A 23,242-nucleotide genomic window follows, 5' to 3' on the forward strand; every position below is an offset into this window, starting at 1 on the left:
CCAAAGTCAGTCAGATCAGTCCAGGTCAGTCCCGGAGTCAGTCCAGATACCAGTCCAGATCAGTCCGATCCAGTCCAGATCAAGTCAGATCAGAATTCCAGATCAAGGTCTCCAGAGTCAGTCCAATCCAGTCCAGATCGAGTCCAGATACAGTCCAAGGTCAGTCAGATCAGTCCAGGTCGGTCAGATCCAGTCCCAGATCTGGTTAGGTACCAGTCCAGGTCAGTCAGATCAGTCAAAGATCCGGTCAGGTCAGTCCAAGTCGATCCAGTCGATCCAGAGTCAGTCAGATCCAGTCCAGGTCAGTCCAGATCCAGTCAGGTCAGTCAGACCCAGTCAAGATCAGGTCCAAGTCCAGTCAGTCCGATCCGATTGAGTCCGGATCCGGATCAGATCAGGTGGTCCAGGTCAGTCAGGTCAGTCCAGATCCAGTCCGGATCCAGGTTCAGATCCAGTCAGATCCAGTCCAGATCGGTCAGATCGATCCAGAGTACCAGTCAGATCCAGATCCAGGTCCAGTCCAGTTCAGTCAGAGTCAGTCCAGATCAGATCCAGGTACAGTCAAGATCGGTCCAGATCAGTCAGATCGGATCCAGTCCGTTCGATCCAGTACAGATCCAGGTCGGTTCAATCCAGTCGAGTCCAGGTCGGTCCAGATCCAGTCCAGGTTCAGTCAGTCCAGATCCAGATCAGATCCAGTCCAGATCCAGTGGTCAGATCCAGGTTCCAGTCGGTCAAGTCCAGTCCAGGTTCAGTCCAGGTCAGTCAGAGTCCAGATCAGGTCGGATCCAAGTCCAGGTCAGATCCAAATCCAGTCAAGTCCAGGTCAGGTCAGTCAAATCGATCCAGATCCCAGTCCAGATCCAGTCAAGTCGGTCAGAGTCCAGTCAGATCCAGTCGATCAAGTCAGTCCAAGATCAGATCCAGATCAGTCCAGGTCGGATCCAGTCAGTCCAGGTCAGATCCAGGTCAGATCCAGATCGGTCAGGTCAGTCCAGAGTCAGTCCAGATCAGTCCAGAGTCAGTCCAGGATCAGTTCCAAGTCAGTCCAAGATCAGTCAGGTCAGTCAGGTACCAGTCCAGATCGGTCCAGGTCAGTCCAGTCCAGGTCGGTCAGATCCAGTCCAAGTCCAGGTCGGTCAGTCCAGTCCAGGTCAGTCCAGATCCAGTCAGATCCAGTCCAGATCCAGTCCAGATCAGTCGATCCAGTCAGATCAGAATGAGCCAGGTCCAGGTCAGTCCAGTCCAGTCAGGAGTCCAGAGTCGGTCAGAGTCAGTCCAGATCAGTCCAGATCCAGTCAGATCCAGTCAGATCCAGTCCAGTCCAGTCAGGTCAATTGAATCGATCAGGTCAATCCAGATCCAGTCAGATCAGGTCAGAGTCAGTCCAAGGTCAGTTCCAGGTCCAGTCCAGGTCGGTCAGATCCAGTCAGATCCAGTCCAGTCAGATCGGTCCAAGTCAGATCCAGTCCAGATCCAGTCAGATCGGTCCAGGATCAAGTCCAGATCGATCCAGATCAGGTCAGGTCAGTCAGGATCCAGTCCAGTCAGTCAGTCCAAGGTGAGTCAGATCCAGATCCAGATCCAGTCAATTCAGATCCAGTCAGGTCCAGTCCAGACGGTCAAGGTACAGGTACATTGATCCAAGGTCAGTCCGATCCAGTCCAGTCCAGTCAGGTCGATCAGATCCAGTCAGGAATTCAGTCAGGTCAGTCCAGATCCAGTCAGGTCAGTCAAGGTCAGTCAGATCGAGTACAGGTCAGTCCAGAGTCAGTCCAGGTCCAGTCCAGATCGGTCAAGTCAGTCCAGATCCAGTCCAGGTCGAGTCCAAGTCAATCCAGAAGTCAGTCAGGTCCAGTCCAGATCCAGTCAAGATCAGTCCAGATCGGTCAGAATTGATCCAGGTCCAGTCCAGATCAGTCCAGATCCAGTCAGAGTCAGATCCGATACAGTCAGATCGAAGTCGATCGAGTCAGGTCCAGGTCAGTCCAGATCCGAGTCAGATCCAGTCAGAGTCCAGTCCAAGTCGATCCAGTCCAGATCCAGTCCAGATCAGGTCCAGGTACAGTCAGATCCAGATCAGTCAGATCCAGTCAGAGTCCCAGATCCAGGTCGGAAGTTCAGTCCAAGTCAGTCCAGATCAGTCAGATCCAGTCAGAGTCAGATCGGTCCAGATCAGTCCAGGTCCAGATCCAGTCGGGAGATCCAGTCCAGATCAGTCAGATCAGATCCAGATCCAGTCAGATCCAGAGTCCAGATCCAGTCCAGGTTCAGTCCAAGGTGGATCCGGTCAAGTCAATCCAGATCAAGTCCAGAGTCCAGTCAGATCAGTCCAGATCCAGTCAGTCGAGATCAGTCCAGGTCAGTCCAGATCAGTCCAGATCCAGTCCAGATCAGTCAGGTCAGATCCAGTCAAATTCAGGTCAGTCCAGGTCCAGTCAGTCAGTCCAGATCAGTCAAGATCCAGTCCAGAGTCGATCCAGTCCAGGTCCAGTCAGTCCAATCAGGTCCAGGTCAGTCCAGTCCAGATCCGGTCAGGTCCAGTCCAGATCCAGTCAGGTCAGTCCAGTCAGATCGGTCCAGATCGATCCAGATCCAGTCCAGTCCAGATCCAGTCAGTCCAGGTCAGTCCAGATCCAGTCAGGTCAGTCCAGGTCAGTCCAGATCGGTCCAGATCGGTCCGGATCCAGTCAGATCCAGTCAGGTCAGTCAAGATCAGTCAGATCCAGGTCGGTCCAAGTCAGTCCAGATCCAGTCCAGTCGGTCGGAGTCAGTCAGATCAGTCCGATCCAGTCCAAGTCAGTCAGATCAGTCAGGTCAGTCCAGTCAGTCAGTCCAGATCAGTCAGGTCAGTCCAGATCCAGTCCAGATCCAGTCAAGAGTCCAGTTCAGATCCAGTCAAGATCCAGATCCAGTCGATCCAGTCAGAGTCAGTCCAGATCCCAAGTCAGATCCAGGTCAGGTCAGTCAGATCCAGTCCAGTCAGTCCAGGTCAGATCCAGTCAATCCAGGTCAGATCCAGTCCAGATCCAGTCCAAGTCAGTCCGATCAGTCCAAATCCAGTCAGGATCCAGTTCAGGTCAGTCCAGATCCAGTCCAGATCCAGTCAGGTCGGTCAGAGTCCAGGTCAGATCCAGTCCAGATCAGTCAGTCCAGTCGATCCAAGTCAGTCAGATCAGTCGGTCAGATCCAGTCCAGATCAGTCCAGATCAGTCCAGATCAGTCCAGATCAGTCCAGATCCAGTTAGGTCAGTCAAGATCAGTCGATTCGGTCAGTCGATCCGAATCAGTCAGATCCAGTCCAGGTCGAGTCCAAGATCGGTCAAGTCCAGTCAGATCCAGTCCAAGTCCAGTCCAGGTCAGTCCAGTCAGTCAGTCGAGATCCAGTCAGATCAGTCCAGGTCAGTCAGGTCAGTCCCAGATCAGTCAAGTCAGTCCAGATCCAGTCCAGATCCAGTACAAGTCAAGTCAGATCCGGTCCAGATCAGGTACAGTCGATACAGTCAGGTGGGTCCAGTCCAGTCCAGTCCAGATCCAGTCCAGATCCAGTCCAGTCGAGTCAGATCAAGTCCAGTCCAGATCCAGTCGATCCAGGTCAATCCAGTCAGTCGAGTCCAGATCCAGGTCAGTCAGATCCAGTCAGATCCAGTCCAGATCCAGTCCGATCCAGTCAGATCGATCCAGATCCAGTCCAGATCCAGTCCAGATCAGTCAGATCCAGTCAAAATCAAGTCAGATCAGTCAGTCAGGTCCAGTCCAGATCAGTCAAATCAGTCCAGTCCAGTCCGGAATCCGAGTCAGTCAAGATCAAGTCCAGGTCAGTCCAGATCCAGTCCAGATCCAGTCAGATCAGTCCAGTCCAGGTCAGTCCAGATCGGTCAGATCCAGGTCCAGATCCAGTCAAGTCAGTCAATTGATCGGTCAGATCAGTCAGGTCAGTCAGGTCAGTCGGATCAGTTCAGTCCAGATCCAGTCCAAGTCAGTCCAGATCAGTCAGGTCCAGTCCAAAATCCAATCCAGATCCAGTCAGGTCAGTCCAGATCAATCCAGATCCAGTCAAGATCCAGTCAAAGTCAATCAAATCAGTCAGTCCAGGTCCAGTCCAGATCAGTCCAGATCCATCAGATCCAGTCCAGGTCAGTCAGATCAGTTCAGATCCAGTCCAGATCAGTCGATCCAGTCCAGGTCAGTCCATTGAGTCAGTCAGGTCCAGTCCAGATCCAAGTCCAAGTCAGTCCGATCCAAAAGTCAGTCCAGATCAGTCCAGATCCAGTCCAGATCGGTCAGGTCAGATCCAGATCCAGTCAGTCGAGTCCAGTCAGTCAGATCCAGTCAGATCCAGTCCAGATCCAGTCCAGATCCAGTCAAGTCAGTCAGATCCAGTCAATCCAGTCCAGATCCAGTCAGATCAGTCCAGATCGATCCCAGATCCAGTCCAGATCAGTCAGGTCGGTCCAAGTCCAGTCCAGTCAGTCAGGTCAGTCGATCCAGTCAAGATCCAGTCAGATCCAGTCCAGATCCAGTCAGTCAGTCCAGATCCAGTCAGTCCAGTCAAGTCCAGTCCAGTCCAGGTCGGTCAGATCAGTCAAGATCCAGTCAGTCCGGTCAAATCAGTCAGATCCAGTCCAAGATCAGTCCAGTCAAGTCCAGATCGGTCAAGTCAAATTGATCAGATCCAGGTCGGATCCAGTCCAGATCAGTCCAGATCCAGTCCAGGTCAGTCAGATCGATCCAGATCAGTCCAGATCGGTCAGATCGATCCAGATCCAGTCAGATCCAGTTCAGATCCAGTCCAGATCGGTCCAGATCAGTCCAGGTCGATCCAGATCGGTCGATCCAGTCCAGGTCAGTCAGATCCAGTCCAAGTCAGTCCAGGTCAGTCAGGTCCAGTCCAGATCCGGTCCAGATCAAGATCCAGTCCAGATCAGTCCGATCCAGTCAGAGTCAGTCCAGATCCAGTCCAGGTCAGTCAGGTCAGTCCAGGTCCAGTCAGATCCAGTCAAGGTCAGTCCAGGTCGATCCAAGTCGGTCAGGTCAGTCCAGATCCAGTCAAGTCAAGTCCAGATCCAGTCAGGTCAAGTCCAGATCAGTCCAGATCCAGTCCAGATCCAGTCCATCGGTCAAATCCAGTCCAGATCAGTCGATCAGTCAGTCCAGATCGAGTCCAGATCAGATCCAGTCCAGGTCAGATCCAGGTCAGATCCAGTCAAAATCCAGTCCAGATCAGTCCAGATCCAGTCCAGATCCAGTCAGGTCAGTCCAAGTCAGTCGAATCCAGTCCAGATCCAGTCCAGTCCAGATCCAGTCCAGAGTCCAGTCCAGATCCAGTCAGAGTCAGATCCAGATCGATCCAGATCCAGTCCAGGTCAGGTCGATCCAATCAGTCGATCAGTCAGATCAGATCCAGGTCAAATCAGGTCAGTCCAGATCCAGTCCAGGTCGATCCAAATCCAGTCAGATCCAGTCAAATCAGTCCAGTCAGTCCAAATCCAGTCAAGATCAGTCCAGATCCAAGTCAGTCCAAATCAGTCCAAGTCAGATCCAGTCCAGGTCAAGTTCAGTCGATCAAATCAGATCCAGTCAGTCCAGTCCAGATCCAGTCAGTCCAGATCCAGTCCAGAGTCAGTCCAGTCAAGTCAGTCCAAATCTGAGTCAAATCCAAGTCAAAATCCAGTCAGGTCCAAATCAGTCCGAGTCAAATTTAGTACAAGTCAAGTCCAAATCCAGTCAGATCCAGTCCAATCAGTCAATCAAATCCAATCCATTTAATCCCGATCAGTCCAATTTAATGATCCAATCCAAATTCAATCCATATCCAATCCAATCCAAATCCAAATCCAATCCAATCCAAATCCAATCTGATTTCCCAAAATGTTTGTTTTTTTCAAGAAATTCTTGAATGCACGCTTTTCGGCAGTATGGTGACGGAGTGACATTAGGGGGATAGGCATAGGATGAACATAACGTTCGGCCGAACAAGACATTTGACCAAAAAAGACGTGATGGCAAAAACTGTCGCTCATCTCTATGTTTGAGAACTCATTGCATTCAAATTAAGGTGAAGGTGGGTTGAGTACCAAAACAAAGTTTTGAAAGTATTGGTACAATAAAAACTGGCATATACTGTAGTAGTATTGGTGTCGTCTTTATAAAATAACAAAGAATATTAGTAGAATTGGTTCAAAAATGACCCAGCTCCACCACGCTCACTCGATTCCGTCCCATGCTCGAGTGTCCTCAAAAACCGATTTGAACAAAAACTGGTTGAGCGCAAGCCAGTTTCAAATTTGTATGAAAACTAGTATGGGAAACTAAACCTTTTATTACACTGGCTACGGCGCCTCACCTCCAAACGCTGGCGAAAGAAGAACCCACATAGCTAAAGCAACATTCAGAGACTTCACTGAACGAAAACCGCACCGCAAGAAAGATCCATTGTTTACGTAACGCAAATATAGCATTTTATACCGCACTCACCCTTATGTCACACTTTTTGTATGAAGCATCTGCCCCTGGTGCGATAGTGTAGACTAGACTAGACTAGAAGTATCTGCCCCTGGTGCGATAGATATCACAGACAAATTCTGGATATTTTGTTGAATTGCACGTTTCACTGATGCCTTCTGAGAAGCCTTATTACCATGAGAAAGATTCGCAACCTCGATTAAAATCGACTCCCAACTATTGGAACGACCATTCAATATGGATTGTCTATGGAGTTGAAGCTCTTGAATATTGCATCCAGTCATATGGTCTCCCCCCTCGCTAGCGCCCAATGACGGAGTGCCAGAATCAAAATAATGTAAAATTCAACTTCGCCATATCAACTGTCATACAAACCTGAAACGACTTGTGCACGGTAAGCCTCTATACAAACTAGCTCAAACCATTGGATGACACCCAAATTATAAATCATAATCGACTGAGCGTTGCGAAGCAAAATTATTTTTTGAACCACCCTACATATTAGTTTGCTGCTGCCGGTGCCGGTGCACCGCGGTGTTTACATTCGCTCCGCGATCAGTTTTTAATCGTTTTTTTCGGGCAAAAATAGCAGTTTATATTAAGTTTTCGGTTCAGACAAGTGACTGATTTCGAAAAGTGATGTTTAATTTGCATTCCATCAACATTTCGGGCTGCTCATGTGTGGAGAAGTGAGTAAAAACTTGACTTGTCATAAGACGAGTTAGTACAATCCCATTGAATTCCACCACTTAATTGTATCTTGACAGATACGTATTTCGACCTCAAATGTAAGGCCGTCTTCAGTGTCTCGTACTCGACTCGACTTGAAGAAAATGATCGCAGCTTACACTATTTATACTATGCGTAGGTATAATAATTTATCTAGGTACTTATCTAGTTACATTTACTACGGTGTTTACTTCTACTCCTTGTTTTAAGCAATGTAGGTATAAACTTGAAGAGCCAGGAGCTACCATTTCCTTGATCTTTATTCAACAACCGCGTTTGTACCTGTCGGTAGATTTCCAAGCTCTCAGCAACATCAAGTTTCCACGGAGAAGAGACATTTCTTAAAATTTGTATGTGTGATGTCGTAATTGAATGATTTTCCTGATATACATGTTCAGCTACCTTAGACCTAAACTCATAATTTAACCCCTTATCAGTTTCCCTCTTAGCCTTACTTACTTCTGCAATATATGTTCTTTGAACCTTATATCTAACGATCTTTTGTTTGACCTACATATACTTTATCACACTGTAAACAATTAATTTGGTAAACCCTGCCTTGTTTAACATTTCTACTCTATCCTTTGTGGAGCCCAACAGTGTCTTCAGTTGATTGCTTCTGCTGGAGAATACTAAATCGATGCCGAATTTCCTCAGTCGATGGCGTAGCTGGTGGGTGATGTGTCGATCATAGGGGACCGATACCCTCTTCAGCGGTTCATCGATCGGTGTCAGTGTTGTCAGTTCGTTTTTCATGGGTTCCTCTGCTTCTTGTTGATGATTGCTTGTATTGTTCTTTCCTTGTATCCGTTGATCCTCGCTGTTTCCAAGATGTGTTGTAGCTCCTTCGTTTTTCCTTCTTCGCTCAGAATCGTCTGCATCCTGTGGATCATGTGATGAAAAGCTGCCATTTTTGCTGATACGAATGATTTGATGTGTGTGGGATGACTCTCCATGGTGTTGGTGGGCTTCCTGTAGATTTCGAAGTCTAATGTTGCATTTGTTCCCTTGATAACCAGTAGATCCAAGAAAGGTAATTTACCTTCCTTTTCCTCCTCGTGTGTGAATTTGATGTCTTTATGCGTTGTTTATCCTTCCAAAATCCTGGGTAGATCTTTCCGGTTGATAATGCTGAAAATGTCGTCCACGTATCTCCACAATTTCTCAGGTAGTACTCCTTGTTCCTCTAGGTTGTCCTCAAATTTGCCATGAATAATTCGCACAAAAACGGTGATAGCGGATTTCCCATAGGTGCACCCTTCGTTTGTTTGTAGAAGCTTCCACGGAATGTAAGTAGTTCTCATTCATACATAATCTTGCAAGCTTGAGATACATCTTTACCTTTCCTCGCCATGTTGTATCCATCCGTTGTCCTATTAGCCAATCCTCCAAAGGTTCAGAGCATCCTTCACTGGAACGCTTGGGAATAATGCCGCTACGTCGAATGATACCATGATGTCCTCTTCTCCGATGTGTTCCTGATTCCAATATCCTCTTGGTGAACTCCTGGGTGTTTATAACTGATCTGCTGGGGAACGGCTTCCGGCATACTCTGGAACTCCTTGACTAACCACTTGGCCAAGTTTTGTGTAGGGATTCCACTGATATGAAACTATTTCTCGCATCTCTGTACCTGGCTTATGTATCTTTGGTAGTCCTTTGATCCTTGGTAACACAGGGTTCGTCATTTTAACCCGGGCTTCTCCGATGATTGTCTTGCATTCCTTTATCGTTTTATCCGTAAGTCTGATTAGTCCGGGTAGTGGGTCCACTCTCAAATGCCTGTATGGTCCTCCGTTGATTTTTGTCGTCATCTGTTCATCGTAGTCCTCTTTGTCCATTATCACCACTGCGTTCCCTTTGTCCGCCTTCATGTAGTAAACTGGTTTCTCCTTCAACTCCTTTAAAATCCTCCTCTCGTCTTTGTTCGATGTCCCATGATGTCCTACTTTGATGGCGTCTGCTACGATGTTTCTCACACTATTCTGGTCCCGCTGATCAACATTTCGTGAAATCGCTGTCTCAGTATCCACGATTATCTGCTCTATGTCCGCTTTCTGGGTTGTCGCATACCTAACCCCTTGTTGAAGGTGTGCTAATTGTTCCTCCGTAAACTGCTGTGTAGAACGGTTAACAACGAATCCCTCGATCATTTTGTACTGTAGGGTTGGTCATTCTACCTTCCGTCCTTGATTTCCCTCGTAGAATGGTCAATTTCTTCTTGTGCAGTCTCCTCTTCCTGTCCGCTTCACACTCTTCGGCCCGCTGTACCTTCTTTAGGAATATGTCGAAAGAGTCTTGGTTCTCCTTTGCCAGCTTGAGGTGCAGGTTGTAGCACTCCAAGTTCAACCTCTCTAGCTTGGCATAGTGTCCCTTGATTGACAACTTCAACAAATCCGATTCCGCCCTCTTACTGATAGATTTTGGGATGTGAGCTCCCATCTTAATCATTTTCTTCAAGTCGAGTCAAGTACGAGACACTGAAGACGGCCTTACTGTTGAGGTCGAAATACGTATCTGTCAAGATACAATTAAGTGGTGGAATTCAATGGGATTGTATAAACTCGTCTTATGACAAGTGAAGACATTCCACTAAAAGCTCAAAATAATTTTCTTATCAAAATGGCATCCAAGCGGAACAGAGCGTAGTACTTTTATAGATTTGAAGAGGGAGGATCGCAGGTATTCTTAAGGACGTGGCCTTCATAAGAAGTGCCAAAGGAGGCTGACTCCTGTCAGCCATAGGATTAGAGGAGCTCACATCCCAAAATCTATCAGTAAGAGGGCGGAATCGGATTTGAAGTTGTCAATCAAGGGACACTATGCCAAGCTAGAGAGGTTGAACTTGGGTGCTACAACCTGCACCTCAAGCTGGCAAGAGGAACCAAGAACTCTTTCGACATATTACTAAAGAAGGTGCAGCTGAACCGAAGTGTGAAGCGGACAGGAAGAGGAGACTGCACAAGAAATTGACCATTCTACGAGGGAAATCAGCGACGGAAGGTGGAACGACCAACCCACAGTACAAATGATCGAGGATTCGTTGTTAACCGTTCTACACAGCAGTTTACGGAGGAACAATTAGCACACCTCAACAGGGGTTAGGGTGGCCGACAACCCAGAAAGCGGACATAGAGCAGATAATCGTGGATACTGAGACAGCGATTTCACGAAATGTTGATCAGCAGGACCAGAATAGTGTGAGAAACATCGTGGCAGACGCCATCAAAGTAGGACATCATGGGACATCGAACAAAGAGACGAGAGGAGGATTTTTAAAAGGTTGAAGGAGAAACCAGTTTACTACATGAAGGCGGACAAAGGGAACGCAGTGGTGATAATGGACAAAGAGGACTACGATGAACAGATGACGACAAAATCAACGGAGGACCATACAGGCATTTGAGAGTGGACCCTACCCGGACTAATCAGACTTACGGATAAAACGATAAAGGAATGCAAGACAATGATCATCGGAGAAGCCCGGGTTAAAATGACGAACCCTGTGTTACCAAGGATCAAAGGACTACCAAAGATACATAAGCCAGGTACAGAGATTAGAGAAATAGTTTCATCAGTGGGATCCCTACACAAAACTTGGCCAAGTGGTTGATCAAGGAGTTCCAGAGTATGCCGAAGCCGTTCCCCAGCAGATCAGTTATAAACGCCCAGGAGTTCACCAAGAGGATGTGGAATCAGGAAACATCGGAGAAGAGGACATCATGGTATCATTCGACGTAGCGGCATTATTCCCAAAGCGTTCCAGTGAAGGATGCTCTAAGACCTTTTGGAGGATTGGCTACTAGGACAACGGACGGATACAACATGGCGAGGAAAGGTAAAGATGTATCTCACAGCTGCAAGATTATGCATGAATGAGAACTACTTTACATTTTCCGTGGAAGCTTCTACAAACAAACGAAGGTTGCACCTGTAAATCCGCTATCACCGTTTTTGTGCGAGAATTATTCCTTGGCAAATTTGGGAGGAGGACAACCTAGAGGAACAAAGTACTACGAGAAATGGTGGAGATACGTGGACGACATTTTCAGCATTATCAACCGGAAAGATCTGCCCAGGATTTTGGAAGCGATAAACAACGTGCATAAAGACATCAAATTCACCCACGAGGAGGAAAAGGAAGGTAAATTACCTTTCTTGGATCTACTGGTTATCAAGGAACAAATGCAACATTAGACTTTAGAAATCTACAGGAAGCCCACCAACACCATGAGAGTCATCCCTTACACATCAAATCATTCATATCAGCAAAAATGGCAGCTTTTCATCACATGATCCACAGGATGCAGACGATTCCCTGAGCGAAGAAGGAAAACGAAGGAGCTACAACATCTTGGAAACAGCGAGGATCAACGGATGCAAGGAAAGAACAATACAAGCAATCATCAACAAGAAGCAGAGGAACCTACGAAAAACGGGCTGACAACACTGACACCGATCGATGAACCGCTGAAGAATTTGTCAATTCTGATCGACACATCACCCACCAGCTACCATCGATTGAGGAAATTCAGCATCGATTTAGTATTCTCCAGCAGAAGCAATCAACTGAAGACACTGTTGGGCTCCTCACAAGGATGATATGAAATGTTAAATAAGGGCCCAGGGTTTATCAAATTAATTGTTCACAGTGTGATAAGTATATGTAAGGTCAAACAAAAGATCGTTAGATATAAGGTTCAAAGAACATATTGCAGAAGTAGAAGTAAGGAATAGAGAGCTGATAAGGGGTTAAATTATGAGTTTAGGTCTAAGGTAGCTGAACATATGTATATCAGGAAAATCATTCCATTACGACATCAAACATTAGGTACAGAAATGTCTCTTCTCGTGGAAACTTGATGTTGCTGAGAGCTTGGGAAATCTATGACAAATTTTCAAACGCGATTTGTTGAATAAAGATCAAGGAAATGGTAGCTCCTGGCTCTTCAAGTTTATACCTAAGCATTAAGCAGAAACAAGCGAGTAGAAGTAAACACCGTAGTGAAATGTAACTAGATAAGTACCTAGATAAATTATTATACCTACGCAAGTATAAATAGTGTAAGCTGCGATCATTTCACTTCCAAGTCAGGTCGAGGTACGAGACACTGAAGACACTTACATTTGAGGTCGAAATACGTATCTGTCAAGATACAATTAAATGTTAAAATTCAATGGGATTGTACTAACTCGTCTTATGACAAGTAGAACATTCCACTAAAAAGCTCAAAATAATTTTCTTATAAAAACTTGATTTTTCCGGGCCCTTTGAGAAGAAGGGAAGTGCAGTGATAAACCCACCAAATGGCGAACGGCTATTAAATTGGCAGGAAACTGCTGATTTATGATAATATTCGAGCCGAAATACAAAGGGCTCTTTGGATGAACATGTCCATTATCATGGGAAGTGAATACATATGCTGTGAACAGGTTAGTAATTTCAATATTAGACTTTTGTTCGATGCTGTTCGATACATTTGAATGTTGGTGGGAGAGGAGTGCGGGAGGTGTGGGGTTGACCCGTGGAAGATCCGGTGCCATTTTGACTGCCATCGTGGTACTCTTTCAACTATGTCCTTAAGAAGCAAGACCCAGCAAGAAAAAAAAGAGAAATAGGAAGTGATTTTTTTCTTTCCTCGCTCCTCACTTTTTACTAGTAGTTCTCAGTGCTCTCTTCTTGTTTCTTTATTTCTTACTTTTCATATACTACATCTCCTTGTGAGAAGTGAGAAATAAAAAAAATGAAGTGAGAAATGAGTAGTGAAGAGTGATAGCTCCTTTTTCACTACTTATTTTTTACTTGTCGCTTTTTGCTTCTCATTCCCCATTTATTTTTTTTTACTTCTCACCTCTCAATTCTCAGTGTGAGAAAAGACGACAGAAGTGATGAGAAGAAAATAAAAACAAATCAAATTGCTTTGCTTCTGATGGGATGGAAAAGGGAGCTATGAGATGCCGAACTGTTTACTTATATAACACTATGAGCCTTCTATTTTCGATAAAAAGTTTTTCTTGGCAGCGTACATAAAGTCTGTACGCACGCTTAATGTACAAGAAAGTTAAAAATCATTTTCCATTAGAGATATTTAAATGAATTAATAATATATTTAATTATTCTTAACATAATAAATTGAATGAAAAATACTGCACCACTGATAGCTGAATTTCAGTCATAAGTACATTTCTTTTCAATGAACTTTCTCTCCTTTTTTTCTCATCTCAAGTCGTACAGTTGTGCTTCTGCTTCTGGCTTTAGTTTGTATTCTTCGCGAAGTCGTACACTTTCTTGCTGAGTCTCAGAAATCAGATGTCAAATACTGTTTCCGAGCAGCACTATCCTATCTGGTGCCACTTTATGATGACGTTTGATGCTGCTGAATGAAGAGATAGCAAAAGCTTTTCATGCGGTTCTTGTTGAAAGGAAATTGAAATGATCTCTGGGTATGACTGCATTTTCAGTGACAGCTTGTGATATTTTTTTTCTGGACTGATTTCTTAAGCAGGGAGGGTACTGAACCGTTACGATAACATACATGCAATAAATACATTCGAATCAATTCGTTTTGTTGCGAACTTTTATAGAGTCAAGACATCAAACCCTATCGGAATAGGCACGGTACTATTACCAAGACGGAGCTGGCGGATTCGATTCTTGGCCAGGTCGAGCAAATCTTTCGAGTTGGAAGTTTTATCAGCCCATCATCAAGGTATAGAGCATTGTGCTGACCACACGGTATACAAATACTTACAATGATTGGCATCGTAAGCTCTCACTACAACACTAAATTGAGATTGATGTTATCTGATAGCATTAAAAAAATTGCTTGCACAAAAGTTTCAAATATAAAATATATGTACAAACTAAAATTAAAACCTGAAGAATCCATTGAATCCTTGGTTGAATCTGATTTTGGTTCAGTTGCTCAGATTGACTGACCGCTATATGTTGCATTTGTTTATGCTTGTTTATTTCCTTGTATAAAAAGGAAATTAATTAAAACTTATCACATCTCAAAAAGCGAGCACATGAATGATTACTAAGATAGCTCACCTTGTTCAGGTATTCGCTCTGTTTCCTGTTAAAGACATGCAAATCCTCCCGTGAAGAATGCTCACATTTTTCCCCAACACTTGCACACCATCTGCAAACGCAAAAAATGATGATCCAACATTCAACAAATCATTTCATCGCACCTGTGTTTTGTCTTTTCTCCCGAAAAAAAAATTCTCCTCCATACAGATCCCCCCAAAGAACCGTACCTGCTGATCGACCAGCGGAGGCTGGACGCGGGAAACATGTTCATCCCGGTGAAGGAAAACTCGGAACTGACGTTGGCCTGCGTTAGCGAAGGCGGAAATCCGAAGCCCGCCCTCAGCTGGGAGGTGCTGCTCAGCCCCGGAATCGACCGTCACGCACAAAAAATCTCCAACGACGTGCTGGAGCTGCAGGAGATTAAACGAGACAAGGTTAGTAGGATGTGCGCGAAAACAAAAAAAAAATACAGGAGAAACACGTTCACTCGAAGAGTTGTACCTGGCGATATATTCCGATTCCGCTTGGGGCTTGGGTTAGACCGGTTCTAAGGTACAATATTTAGCAGTTATTTTATGTTTGACTGGATCGAGCATTCAAGCAGATTGGATGTCAGATTTTCTTAAGATTCACGCAGCCTTACAAAACTTGTATTGGATCTATTCGTATGCAAAACCGCTACATTATTTTTTTTACAAATATTGCATGAAAACATTCAGAACTTTGAGAATGCAAAATGGTGAAAATGGTGATAGTTTTATATGTTTGACATATGGTCAGGGCTCTGCTGAATCACCCCAATAGCAAAAAAACTAATTTTCTTGCACAAGAAAGGATATCTGATTTGTGAAGCAGATCTAATTGGTCACAAATCAGATATCCTTTTACCCCATAAATAAGGATATTAAAAAACAAATACACGAAATAATTAATATGGATTGATTTTCATTTGCATTTTACGATCAAAATATCACAAGTCAGTTCAAAATGGAACATGGTGTGGTTTCGCTGAACCCCGACCATATGGTCGGTAACGGAGACTTTGAATGAAGAAGCCGAAACGCTAGTTGGCGAAAAAATTGTCATGTATTTTTAGATACTTATATTTGACATTTCCCTGAACCTAACCAACAGATGGCAGATTCCAATACAGTTATGTATGGTTTAATGCAGAACTGTATCTGCCATCTGCTGGTTGGGTGCAGCGCATTGTCAAATATAAGTATCTAAAAAGACATGACAATTTCTTCGTCAACGAACGTTTATGCATCTTCATTCAAAGTATTGTATCAAATTTCGGCATATATAAATTCAAAAGATTCTAATACAATTATTGTGTTAAAGTCTCACAATTTTGTATTAGTGTAATATAATATCTGTTAAAGATGCTTGGATGTTTGTATCAAAACCTTACAGGACATGACAAGATTTTAAACAAAAAATGTTAGTTTAATTTGTTTGCGTAATAATGATGGACATCGTGTTTCATTTCAATTTGTCTTCAACCATTTGTCAGAGCGAATATCGTTTGCTAGAAAGTTCAAAAGCCTAACTCTGGATATCCGATAATAAACTAATGAGAAAATCTTGACATCCCTAGTAGGTCGGCTTAATACCCAATCGGGTAGAAGTTCCATCGATTAAACGTCATGAAGCCTTTAACAATTACCAACCAGTCTTGCACAAAGGAGTAAAAAAAATGCGTGTACGATTGTACGATTTTTCTCGGCCAATTCAACCGCGTGTATGGAAAAGCTCGAGCTTGAATCTTACGCTCTGATTCCTGTCGTTCGTTCCGTGGCGGAGGTCGATTGCTGACGGAGACTGGTGCTTTGTTTGCCTGAGCTGGATTGGAATTGGACTTTTTTTTCGCTCGCTGTGCATCTTTCCTTTCTCCTGGTTCGGAACGTTTGGTTCCGGAGCTGAGATAGGGCTCTGTGTCAATTGGACGAGGGCGCCTTTTCTAGTCAGTCGAATTTCGTAGTCTGATTTTTTTTTTAAATTTTGATCAGAGGCTTGCTCACGTATTCTTTCCTTCACACTTCAGTATTAGTCACTGATCTTCTCATAAGGTAACTAAATGAGAATGAAATTTCCACTCAAATCTTAATTTCAACTTTCACGAGTTTCACAGTTTCACTCTCGTGACTTTCACATGAAAAAATATCATGTAAGCCCGTCAAAGATTATAACAATTTGTTAGTTACAAAGGCTACCGCAGTCGTATCGCCTGCTTAAGTGAAACAAATTCCAATAGTACAGCTATTTTGTTAGTTTTTGCCATTTCAACCTGGTTTTAACGGCATCCTGCTCGTATCTCAGAATTTAGACTACATATTTTGACCGGTGGGTGCGTGGTGGTGCGGTCCCTTTATCCGGAGTTATTCAAGATGCAGTAAATTTGACCACTTTTTTTTACAATATTAGTCCAAACAATGTACTTTTTTCGTCTCGATTTCGATAAGTTTAAGTTGTATGTTATATGAAAATGAATTATCATTCCAGCACCTTTTGTAGAAAAGAGTAACAGTAGAGTTTCTTCCAAGTGCTCCATTGGGAACCGGCCCCAAGAGGCTAATCCAATATTTTCGCCTCATATTATAATATGAATAGCAAGAAAACGTAGTGTGCTGTGCAGGAAAACGGGCGTGTTTATAGGTTTTCGTCCCGTATTTTCTCCTGCTGTCAAATAAGGGTTTTAAAATTTTCGTGTTTTTCTCTCTCGTAGCACAGATTGGGATTCCTTCAGAAAAAAAGATTGTTAAAAGTTAAATTGACTGTGTCGGAAAGTGGTTAAAAATAAAATTTGATTAAAAGTAAAAAAAAAGAAAATGGAGCTTTTTTTTAAAGGGCAAGTGTGCGTATGATTCAGAACAAACTAAGGATGTATTGAACACAAGTGTCCGATTATCGGCGAGAAGATTAAAAGTAGCTTAAAAAAGTAGTTTAAATGTTTAAAAAAATAGTTTAAATGAGAAGTCCCATCATGATGGGTGTTCTAGCAGATACCGAACAATAATGTTACAGTGGGAAAGTGTTACCTACTGACGAGGTATTTCAAGGTGGATAATGAAGGTTCAGCAGCCAATTTCCGGTGATGCGTCCCTGATTTCAGGGACACTAGCAGTACGCAATTCGCTTCCTTGATTCCATTATCTGGAGAAGTATTAATTTGGTGAGATTGTTCCAATGTGTTTACTGTATTATCAATTTATAAAACTAAATACGCGCCGGATATATCAACCCAGAAGTTAGTTTATGGATCCATTATCCAATTGATAATGGTAGCATAAACAGGTGGGGCTTATTGTAAGCGAAAGTGACCTTGGACTGTTCATAAAGTACCAGGCAGTCTGAAACTGGTCACTGGAACTGCAGTAGAGCTACACGCTAACTTCCACCTACTCAGTGACTGAGTAAAATTGTATTGCTGTCTCTTTCTATCCCACGAAAATTTTACTCAATTTCCGTCAAAAGCAGGACAACTCAAAACTATGAGTAAGCTCAGTAGGCAGCTTCGTCATTGATTCGTATTTGTTTTGATCAGACGCTCGGCAATGCAGGCACGAGCATCTCGCAGCATACGCGAGGAGAAGTGGATGAACGCTGTCATCAGAGGAAAAGTAGAATCACTGAAATTTAACACAGCAAGGTATAGGCAATGGAATTGAAAATAATTTTAAAAATTACAAACAGAGATTTTTTTGAAAATGATTCATTAGGCGGGATTAGAAATTTAATAAAGATTAAAAGTAGTACCATCTCCGGAATCATTTCAAGAAAAAACTTCATTGTCGTTAACAATCAAATTACGTTATGTATAAAGTAGATAATCAAAATTCTAACCTCATGCTATAGATTATTTGTAAATAAATTTTATTTTGAAATTTTGAAAATTATTCTGAAAACTGCATCCATACCTCGCTGTGAAATTATTTTCATGATTCTACTTTTTCTTTAGATGACAGAATTCATTCTTCTGCTAGCGTATGCTGTCAAATTTCCATACCTTTTGTACCGCCCGATCCTCAACAGCCGATTGATAATCGAGCATAAAAAATGAATATCTAACGGGGCTGAAATGAATATTTTGAATTGCGGTTGGTTTGCACCAATAAATGATGATTATTTTACTTTATATACTAAACAGATGGATATATATAAGGAATCTGACTTCAAAATGTTGAATCCATGCACCGCAGTATGAAATGATATTCATATTTTGAGATTTCAAATTGAATAGGGTAACGGTACCAATAGTGGAGGTACTAGTAGATTTACAGAAGAAAATATTTTTTAAAAATTGATAATTATGGGAAATTTAAAGCTTTAACCCTTATGCGGCCAACAAAAAAAAACACACGTGGATGGCCGACAGGGTACCCGTGTTCCCATAAATTGATATTCTCATAACTTCAACAATTTTCAACCGATTTGAATAATTTTGACAGTTTTGGAAACAGAAACTCATATACTTTTTGCCCATTGTCAAGCTTATGCCCATGGTTATTCAAGAAATCTTTGAAGTAAGGCTTAAGAGTCTTCATGCGTAACCAAAGGCCATTCAACCAGTTTCAAATATGCCACAAGCTCATTGCGATTCTTAGAATTGAAGGTGTTCACAGTATATGCTTCGGGTAATGCAAAAATCCCTGAAATGAGGTCTTAATTATCCGAGAAATCTCTGGAGTAAAGCCTGAAGATCTACTCGCGTAACCAAAGGCCTATTATGCAAATTCAAATACGGTACATGCTCTTTGTGGTACTTAGCATAGAATACGTTCTGATATATGTTCCGAGTCATCCAAGAAATCTCTGGAGTAAGGCCTGTAAGGTCTACACTCGTAACCATGGGTCTATGGACGCTCGTCTCAAAAGTGGTACAATGCTCTTTGCGAATCTTGAAATCAAATGTGATCTCACTACATATGTTCTGCGCTATCGAAGGAAATCTCTCGGATAGAAGTCCTCTAGCGCCTTCATTGCACTTATGTTCATGGTCATCCAAGAAAACCCTGGAAAAAAGGCCTTTCAGGTCTACGCGTAACCAGAGATCTATCAGATTTTTTCAAAAGTGTTATATATGCCCTTTGTGGTACATTATAAAATAGATTGCGTCCATTTGCATAGGAGATAATGGTCATCCAAGAAAACCCAGAATAGGCCTTTAAATCTGCATGAGTACTCAGAGATCTTTTGGCTTGTTTCAAAAGTGGTACATGCCCTTTGTGGTACATAGAATAGAATACGTCCATTGCATATGTTTATGGTCTTTTATGGTCAAGAAAATGCTAGAATAGGCCTCAGGATCTTCACACGTAACCAGATACCTTTCGGATTGTTTCAAAAGCGGCATATGCCCTTTGTGGTACATAAAATATACCGCTTTCATTGCATATGTCCATGGGTATCCAAGAAAACACTTGAAAAATCCTCAAGAACTTCACGCGTAACCAGAGTTCTTTCGGGCTATTTGAATAGTTATACATGCCCTTTATGGTACGTAGAATAGAATGCACTAATTTCAAATGTTCATGGTCATCCAAGAAAACCCTGAAGTAAGGCATTAGGATCTACACCAGAGATATATCAGCCTGTTTTAAATTTGGTGCATGTCTTTGGGGCTCATGAATAAAATGCGTTCATGGCATATGCTAATGGTCATCCTAGCAATTTGTGAAGTAAGACTTCTAGGCTTACACGAATATCTAGAGGGTCTTTAAGGTCACTTCTTATGGAATCCCAAGTTTCAAAGTGCTTTTGCGTTTTTCGGGGCTTACCACTCGATACGGAAGCAACGCACAACTGTCATTTATTATTATTTCACGCATGCTGCGACGCAGCAAAGCTAAATCAACAAAATTGACGGTTGTGCGCCACCTCCAGCTCAATCGATTGATGTACCCCCGAAAACGCGAGAGCAGTTTGGAAACTTAGATTCCGTGAGAATAATCCTTAATCTAATTTTAATATGGTACATGATCTTTGCGATATTAGCCTGTTTTTTTCCTCCACGTTCTCGGCGTGAAGTTGTATCGTTCGAATTTATTTACATTTTTGCATTTCCAAAGAATAGGCAACTTCCTTATTAGTGGTGATAAGGAATGAAGTTTGTATACTACCTGGAACCAACAACAACAACAAGACAACAATAACTACTTGGAATGCTAATATATCAAGATGAGGTTTCACATCTTGTTTATTCGGTTTATTCTTCAATAACTGCCCAGAGCTAATGACAACAACTTGAACTACTTGAAATGTAAACATATACCAATAGCCTTCCGTTCGTAGGTTGATCTGCATATCATTCCTATATGGAGTTCATAGACTACCTAGTACCATGGAAAAAACAAAAACTATAGCAGACGTTCGATAACTGCAAGTCATTTAACTGCAATGCTTTTCAACTGCAATTCGATAGTTGCAACAGTTTTACAGTTATCGGACCGCTAAACTTCAAACCGATGTCAGACTCAATGACAGCTGCATTGCGCTGCACATTTAGATGCACTTTTATTGCAACTGGCGTCGATTGATAACCGTTTGAAGTCTGGAAGTGCGTTGCAGTTATCGAACGGCATTCGATAACTGAAAAAGTAAACATTTGCAGTTATCGAATGCGCTGCTACTGTACGAGGGTAGCGTACATTCACTCCAGATGAGGTTTTACCCAATTTTGTCACTCTAGATTCTGTCTACCCCTGATTTTGCCTAACCCGATTTTATCACGTTTTCAACCCAATTTGCCGCAAACAATAAAGATTTTCATAAAATAACTTTCACTGCCTGTAGCATTATGAATCATTTATGAGTACCTGTTAATAAGTTTGTAAGCCTTTTTCGACAAAAAATACGGATTCTATTCGTATTTTTGCCTTGCCCAATTTGATACGAGCCCACGACAATGAAAATAACTACTTAAAATACAAACATATACCAAGAAGGGGTCTCACAACTTGTTTATTTTCAAACAACTGCCTCCGTTAAGGAGTTGATCCATCGACCTTGACTCTATTTCATAGACATAGAGCTCAAGACAACAACAAGAACTATACATATACCAAGATGGGGTCACAAATCTTGTTTGTTCTTCGATAACTGCCTCCATTACAGAGATTGATCTATAGAACTTCGGTGGGGTTTGATCCCACGAAACCAGTACGCTAGACAGGTGTTTTCCCTACTAAGCTACGAAGGACCTCCGACGTCGTCCGCAAGCTTAGCGGGTACTGATGAAACCTAATTCTCAGCACCGGGCATGTAGCCGAACTCGCAATAATGCATTCTTAGAACTAACTCTCTCATATATGTTTTGTACAATTCCAACCAAGTAGGATGAGTATTTAGTATTATCTGGCTCCTATCACACTTGCACTTCATCACCAACGGCGCTCAGTGATGAAGTAGAGGTTGTGTGAATTATATGCCAGTTTGTTGTCAGATACCAACCCGACCACATAAGCGAAGAGAGTTCGCCTTTCGAGTTCAGTACATTCAAAGTTTATTGCCTATGTTCCGGGTATTGAGTCACCCGAAGTGGAAATTAATTACTATGTGACAACATGTGATGGATAAAGTTCGGTAAGGTATTGGAGGAAAACCGCTACCTTCCGTCCCTCCCAGTTGTTCTTCAATAACTGCATCCGTTACGGAGGTTGATCCACCGACCTTGACTCTATGGAGTTCGTGGACTACCTGGAGCCCACGACAACAACAAGAACTACTTAGAATACAAACAAATACCAAGAAGGGGTCACGCAACTTGTTTATTCTTCGAAAACTGCCTCCATTACGGAGATAGATCCGAAGATCTTGTACGTAGACTACCTGAAACTCACGACAACAGCAAGAACTACATGAAATACAAAAATATACCAAGGAAGAATCACGCAACTTGTTTATTCTTCGATAACTGCCTCCATTATGGAGATTGATCCGAAGATCTTGACTGTATGGAGTTCGTAGACTACCTGGAACTCACGACAACAACAAGAACTACATGAAAAACAGATATATATCAAGAAGGAGTCACACAACTTGTTTATTCTTCATTAACTGCCTCCATTACGGAGGTTGATCCACAGACCTTGAATTTATGGAGTTTGGAACCAATGACAACAACAAGAATTACTTGGAATACAAACAAATACCAAGAAGGGGTCACACAACTTGTTTATTCTTCAATAACTGCCTCCGTTACTGAGGTTGATCCACAGATCTTGGCTCTATGGAGTTCGTTGACTACCTGGAGCCCACGACAACAACAAGAACTACTTAGAATACAAAGAAATACCAAGAAGGGGTCACGCAACTTGTTTGTTCTTCGATAACTGCCTCCATTACGAAGATAGATCCGAAGATCTTGTTTGTAGACTACCTGAAACTCACGACAACAGCAAGAACTACATGAAGTACAAACATATACGAAGAAGGGGTCACACAACATGTTTATTTTTCAATAACTGTCCCCATTACGGAGGTTGATCCACCGACCTTGAATCTATGGAGTTCGTAGACTACCTGGAGCCAACGACAACAACAAGAACAACTTGGAATACAAACATATATCAAGAAGGGGTCACAAAACTTGTTTGTTCTTCAAACGCTGCCTCCGTTACCGAGGTCGATCCCCAGACCTCGACTCTATGGAGTTCGTAGACTACCTGGAGTCCTCGACAACTAACAAGAACTACTTGGAATACACACATATAAACCAAGAAGGGAGGGTCACGCAACTTGTTTATTCTCCGATAACTGCCTCCATCACGGAGATTGATCCAAAGAACCTTGACTGTATGGAGTTCGTAGAGCTACCTGGAACTCCGACAACAACAAGAACTACATGAAAACAGATATATATCAAGAAGAAGGGTCACTAACTTGTTTATTCTTCATTAACTGCCTCCATTACGGAGGTTGATCCACAGAACCTTGGAATTTATGGAGTTCGTAGACTACCTGCAATCCAATGACAGCAACAAAGGACTAATTACTTGGAATAAACTTTTT

At 42.9% G+C, this 23,242-nt stretch overlaps 1 protein-coding gene across 1 annotated transcript in view; it reads left to right on the forward strand.

The window, feature by feature from the left end:
* Nucleotides 1–15,129, forward strand: part of LOC134222420 (uncharacterized) — a 368,754-nt gene extending 353,625 nt beyond the window's left edge. The window contains exons 5-6 of the mRNA XM_062701570.1: nucleotides 14,438–14,664; nucleotides 15,061–15,129. Coding sequence (XP_062557554.1) covers nucleotides 14,438–14,664; nucleotides 15,061–15,129 — 296 coding nt within the window. The remainder of the gene's footprint in view (nucleotides 1–14,437; nucleotides 14,665–15,060) is intronic.
* Nucleotides 15,130–23,242: the final 8,113 nt, after the last annotated feature.

The sequence above is a fragment of the Armigeres subalbatus genome, chromosome 3 (assembly GCF_024139115.2).
Source record: "Armigeres subalbatus isolate Guangzhou_Male chromosome 3, GZ_Asu_2, whole genome shotgun sequence".
In the NCBI taxonomy this organism is placed as follows: domain Eukaryota; kingdom Metazoa; phylum Arthropoda; class Insecta; order Diptera; family Culicidae; genus Armigeres; species Armigeres subalbatus.